Below are 6,232 nucleotides of genomic sequence, written 5' to 3'. Positions count from 1 at the left end.
AAGTAAAAAATAAATATAGTTTAAAAAACTAAAAAAACACGCTTTTAAAGTACATCGAACTAAAAAGTTAAAAATAATTTTTAAAATAATTATGAACAAAAAATACTAGTATTATTGTGATAAAAGCGTGGGTGCTTTGTGCCATATTTTTCGTATATTGAGCGCCCGACGCTTTTATCACAATAATACTAGTATTTTTTGTTCATAATTATTTTAAAAATTATTTTTAACTTTTTAGTTCGATGTACTTTAAAAGCGTGTTTTTTTAGTTTTTTAAACTATATTTTTTTATGTCTGTTACCACTTATTCTTAGCTCTCACTGGAACGAATTTGATGAACAATACGTTAAAAGATCAAAAATCGTATCTAGTCAAAAATTATCAACTTCAAAATTTGAAAAAAAATTCCCTCATTCCCCGTAACTGGAAGAAATCCCCCAAAAAATTACAATTTTAAAAATCGGTAATTTTCGATATTTTTTCAATTTTTTTTTCTTAAAACTGCCATAACTATTTTAAAAATGAATAAATAAACAAATTTTTTTAAAGATACCTTAGGTATTTACCTATTATTTAATATATTTTTGTGAACATTTGACTCTTTACCAGCCCACATGGGAATTTCAAAATGGCACTGACACTTTTATTTATACCTTAAAGTGAAGCATATGTAATATACTTTATTTTAAAAAAAAATTTGATCTTTGGACGTCATGGAGAAAACGGACATCAAAGTCATAGAAAAAAGTACGATTTTAGTGAAAAAATTCTCGATTTTATATTTTTAAATTTATATTGCTATAACTTTTTGAAAAATGTATGGATCAATAGAATTTTTTTTTATAAATACATATTATAAATCCATTTCATCCGATATACTTTTTTTTTAAATCAGACCATTTCCCTTCATACAAGGGGGGTCAAAACGTTAAACATGCGTATAGAAACTAGGACTTTTTTAATTTTATTTTTAAAAGTGTTCTGGAAATACTGACACTTTTATGTATACCTTAAATGAAAGTTTATGTAATATAACATATTTAAACTATTTTTTCTCCCCAATTGGAAGTGTGACACAGTGAATATACTAAAAAATTTTACTAAATATTGAAAAGATATTTTTGTCAAAATAATAAAAAAAATAACTATATATTAATTACGTTTTTAATCATTTTTAAATTTCTATATTAAAAAATAAGACTGATCAACATAGAGAGACTAGTAGAACACGTGAAAACAAATTATTAAATATATATAAGCTGTTTCTCCAGTTATATAGCAAAATATATTATTTTTTTTACATGTATAAAGTGATGAAATCAATTATTTGAACTCATATGAAGGTGAATTGCTTAAGAGAAAAACCTTTAGAAGGATTTGTTAATGTGAATACAAAACTTTTCTTGGAATATTAAAAAATTTAAAAAAATCCTGTTATTTAAAACAATAAACATGTATTGTATTATTCATATAATGTGAATATACAATAAATGTATATTTTCTTTTTTCTTAATAACGTAGTAGTTTTCCTGGACACTTAATGCACATAAAAATAAATCTAATAGTTTCTTTTTTTGCAAATAGATAATTCTCTTGCAAAATAAATTACAGCGTCTATGGTATACACTAATTTTAGTTTTTGGGGACTGTATAATCCACAAAACATCGTAACCTAAAATGAGTAAATTAATTGTAAATAAAATTTTAGAAAATTTATTTAACTATAAACTTTAACTACAACTATTTATCAAAAATGTGTATTATTATTATTTTTAAAATAATTATTAAACCCGTTTTAAGCAATACAATAAATATTCTTATCCTGAACATTGAGGTAATTTATTTAAGTGTTCTTAAAGTGGATCATCGTTTGAGGTCCAACTATCGGCTCGATTAAATTAAAAATACATTTTACAGTCCGGTTTGCTTAAATAGTAAAATCCAGCTATGACATTTGAATAGGTGATAAAGAATTCAGTTTCTATTCGTTATTAAATGTTCTTAGACAATTTTCGTACGTTGTTAGAACTTCATTTGAAAGTTTATTTTCATCATAAGTTTTATAAATGTTATTTCATAATCTATAGCAACAAACACATTAGAAGTGTGAAAGTCAAAAATGCAACTAAGATATCGACAATTTGATTATGTTTTTTATTTATTTCTATGTAACCAACACATGTAAACCATATCCCACTACAAACACTGTATTCTTTATTAACCGACACCTGGAGGGGACATCCATAGTTAACGTTATTTTGACGTCATCATGAATGGCCCCCTCACACTATCTTGGCTTCAACCGTCATATACGACGTCATTATGACGTCACCATCACTGATTTGACTTGTGTTATCACACCACCTGTGTGACGTGACCACTAAAATACTCATACTTTCAACCCTATCAATTTCACTTGTTAGAACCTTTAAGGGTCAAAGCGCTTCATACCATTACTACTGATGTTGCTTTTGGAATAATCCAACGATTCCTTGCTGTTTTCTATTAAGAGGGTATCCTCATGCCTCCCTCGTGATATCAGGGTGACTATTGTTTTATAGGGCTTTTATTAAGTAAAGAATATGAAATTCGTTTTTAAAAATGGTGCATATTGAAAAATTAGTTTCCAATTAGATAACATTTTTCATAGTAATATTTGTAATATAAGTTAATAAATATATATAATATAAATCATTTTCAATATGTTGTAATTTAAAAAATGTCATTATAAATCATAATAATATTATCGACACTATTCTATTTTTAATTTATTTGAAAAAAAATTTAACAAAATATATTTTTAAGTATGCAAGAAAACAAATTGAAATATTATTGAACATTAACAAAAATGACAGGTACATAAAGTGTACCCTAAGTGATAGATAATTTAACGTTATTTTCTTTGATAATTGTACTAGAATTACTAAACACCTAAAAAAAAAAAAAAGGCCATAAAAAAAAATCTAATTTCAGGTTTGAAATCAGCGTAAAAATTTGGTTTAGCAACGTTTTATTGATCTATGAACAATAAAAAATGATTCATTTTAGTGGTATGATTTTACTGTGAATTTACTAAAAAAACGAATTTAATACTGCTATTATTTGTAAAGATATTTAATTAAAAAAAGCTAAAAAAAAATATTTTAAGCTAGTTTAGAAATTCAGTCATTTCTCTTCATTTAGTTGAACCAAAATATTCAAAATAAGTTTAAATTTATATTAAATGCAAGTTAGATTTATATATCTTTAATAAAAATTGGTGGCCTCATTACTATAGCAAACTTTTGTAAGGTATTTTAAAATAATAATAAAATCCCATAACCTACCTACCTAAATAAACCTTGAAAAATTAATGTCTTCTTAGTTTCTTACTGAAGATAAAATGAAACTCAATATTATCTTATCATATAATAAAACATAGTAAAAATATTCAGTGCTATACCATACTAAGTTAAAATTAGTTAACGATGTGATTAAAAATAAAATTACATTATTATGTTTTATAATTATTTAAAGTTTTATAAAATAACGTAAATTTGATAAATTAATAAAAATAATAATTCATACATTATTATAAGGTAAAATCAATTTTTTTGTAAAATTTAATGAATTTCTATTTGTATTGGCGTTGGAGGCTCTTCATTTGTTTCTCTAAATTCCATCTCTAGATTAATAAAAACATTTATAATGCTATAAATAAATATATAATTAATATTTTATTATTTTAAATACCTAATTCAATTAGCTCCTCTGGTGTTGGGACAAATGTTTCTTCGGTAATTGGATCAAATTTAAACCCCATTTGAAAATACTTTTCTATAATTACTGTCTTGATATATTCATTCATTTTTTTGTTTATAAATTTGAAAAATTCTAATTTTGCGCCATAGTCAATGTCTTCATATTCTTGAACCCAACCATTCCATAAATAATCCATGTCATAAGGTTCAAAAACACAAAAGAAATCAGTGTTTTGTTTCATATTAAGTTTTATTTTGTCAACTACTAAGTTTATAATAGTTATTCTCGAATTGAATATAGAAATATCATCACGTTTTATAATTAGTTCATTTAATTTGTCATGAATAGTTTCTATTTCTCCTATGAAATGAATTATCTTATAGGAGTTTTTATCACATAATGGGTCACCCCATGGATTTTTATGTATTAAATCCAAAGCAATCATGGCTTCTTTCATCAATTTGGCCATAGGAACAATAAATATAGATATTATATTTATGAGTTTTTCAATGCAATTGTATCCATTTATTACATCGTTTTCTTTTTTCGATATTTTATCACATTTTAGTTGGTAGTTTCTAATAATTGAAAAAAAATTTTGCATAACTTTTGAGTATGTACATCCAAGAAATATAGTCAAACCTCGTATTTTATTATTACAATTAATACGATGTAAAGGTGTTTCTATCAAAGTTTGAACGTAATAACTTTTTTGTAAGTATTTTATATAGTTTACATCATTTAATTTTGTCCATCCCGAATATAATAGTAACCTCTTTAATTGTCCTGTATTTTTTTTTAAACTCGGAGGTGCTTTTGTATACAAAATCACACACAATAATAAAAAAATTAATTTGAAAACTTTTGATGAAGTCATGGGAAAATAATTACTATTAACTATTACTGAAACTTTTTGATTAAAAAATAATTCGACGAAGTGACAAAAGACACGTATTTATTGTATTCTGAATTTTTAAATAATAAGACGAATATTTACGATAAAACATCTGTCGTATTAAACTTATTTGAATTTTTTAATTTTAGTTTCATACATCTAACTAATCATTTATTGACAATTTTCCATTTCTTTATCTAAGTTTAGCTAAAATATAAATAAATATATTTAAAATAGTTTTAAAAATTAATTTTATAATATTTTACACAGTTTTTAATGATTTCATACTGATTGGTATAGTGTCGGTAATTAAACTAACGTTTGTTATTTTCAATGATATATGATATTTAAATCATTCCAACAAAATAAACATATACTTTCTCAAAATAATTTGAAACAACATACAAGAAAGACTGGATATTTTGTCAAATCCAACTCAATATCAATATTAATTGTAATAATTTACTAAAATAAGTCATATCTCATTACTTTTAAGCTATTAGAACACCATTCTTAATTATTTTAATTCTTTTCCATACTCATTAACTAGACAACCATATTACTATTATGCTACTGACTCGCTACACCTCTTGGACGTGGTATTAAGTATTTTCGCCTTTATGGACACAACTTCTATCTAATTAAATAAAAATTAATGACAATACTCTTATAATAAAAAAAAAACAAATGTAAATTTATGAATTGTTAATCATTTAGCAAGCTGGTTATTTCATACATTCTGTTCTTAAGTCCTTCTTATTGGTTGATCGGCTTATGAACATCAAAAATTATCTTGTTAATAAACCGCGATCACGGATCTCAGCTGTGAGCTCTCAAGTTGAGGCATTCCACTATCCGTCATAGGATCGTTCTAGTATATTCGCCAGATTGGCTAGCCGTACACAACAACGCGCAACAATACAGATCGCGTTAACCGTTGGTACGCAAGTGGCGCTACACCTGATCGGCGGCCAAAAAATTACTAGCATAAAATATATCCTGTTTGTTTAATTATTGAGGAACCAATGAAACTCAAAAAGATAGAAATACTCCTCTGGCTTATAGATTACCAAAGAAAAAATTATTGTAAGAATTTCAAATATGATCTGTATTTATTATACCCATAGATAAGTTCAATAATCATTTCAGTAAATGTTAAAAAAATATTGTTGTTACTATGTATTAATATTCACAGTAATCAGTAGCGCCGGTGTCAAATTTTATATGTAATGCAAGATAAAAAAACGGTAGCAGAGTGGGGTCACGGCACAGTATGGACATGGCATAGTTGGGATAAGTATAGATGATATCTGACAGAGATTAAAACCACCATCATAAGAAATGTTTCGATGCAAATCTGTAGATAGTGTTTAATTTTAAGAAATTGGTAAATTATTTCAAAAATAACAATAACTCTTATTCCCTTAATTTTATTCCGATTAGTAGTTCTTTGATTTATAATTATTATATATGAATAAATACTAATTATAGTTTTTAAATTTAGTATGAATTTGATATTTATTTATTTATGTATAATATACGGGTGTTAACCCTTTTACAATAAGAATATTAATAAGTACAGTAAAAATCAATAAT

At 24.9% G+C, this 6,232-nt stretch overlaps 2 protein-coding genes across 3 annotated transcripts in view; both read right to left on the bottom strand.

Moving 5' to 3' along the window:
- Nucleotides 1–2,200: 2,200 nt before the first annotated feature.
- On the bottom strand, nt 2,201–5,550 carry LOC126908394 (uncharacterized). Of its 2 annotated transcripts, XM_050690419.1 has the most exons (3): nt 5,126–5,550; nt 3,733–4,319; nt 2,201–3,664 (listed from the first exon to the last, which is right to left on the bottom strand). In XM_050690419.1, exons 2-3 carry the CDS (start codon nt 4,208–4,210, stop codon nt 3,603–3,605), a joined length of 540 nt encoding a protein of 179 aa, XP_050546376.1. In that variant the 5' UTR covers nt 4,211–4,319; nt 5,126–5,550; the 3' UTR covers nt 2,201–3,602. The 2 variants fall into 2 exon arrangements, with proteins under 2 accessions (XP_050546376.1, XP_050546374.1); XM_050690417.1 differs by lacking the exon at nt 5,126–5,550 and having other exon boundaries at nt 3,733–5,037.
- The window catches only part of LOC126908176 (uncharacterized), a 9,022-nt gene continuing 7,597 nt past the window's right edge, over nt 4,808–6,232 (bottom strand). The window contains exon 2 of the mRNA XM_050690087.1: nt 4,808–4,843. Coding sequence (XP_050546044.1) covers nt 4,808–4,843 — 36 coding nt within the window. The remainder of the gene's footprint in view (nt 4,844–6,232) is intronic.

Source organism: Daktulosphaira vitifoliae, unplaced genomic scaffold (assembly GCF_025091365.1).
Source record: "Daktulosphaira vitifoliae isolate Bord-2020 unplaced genomic scaffold, ASM2509136v1 Scaffold_5, whole genome shotgun sequence".
NCBI lineage: Eukaryota > Metazoa > Arthropoda > Insecta > Hemiptera > Phylloxeridae > Daktulosphaira > Daktulosphaira vitifoliae.
The sequence above is the reverse complement of the archived record's forward strand: the minus strand, read 5'-3'. Positions and strand labels throughout refer to the sequence as shown.

What these genes read in the sequence shown, in the direction of transcription:
- LOC126908394 (XM_050690417.1), bottom strand. Translation starts at nt 4,618, where the DNA reads ATGACTTCATCAAAAGTTTTCAAATTAATTTTTTTATTATTGTGTGTG. An exon ending in AGAGGAGCTAATTGAATTAG is followed by an intron (nt 3,665 to 3,732) that starts GTATTTAAAATA and finishes TTATTAATCTAG; the next exon opens with AGATGGAATTTAGAGAAACA.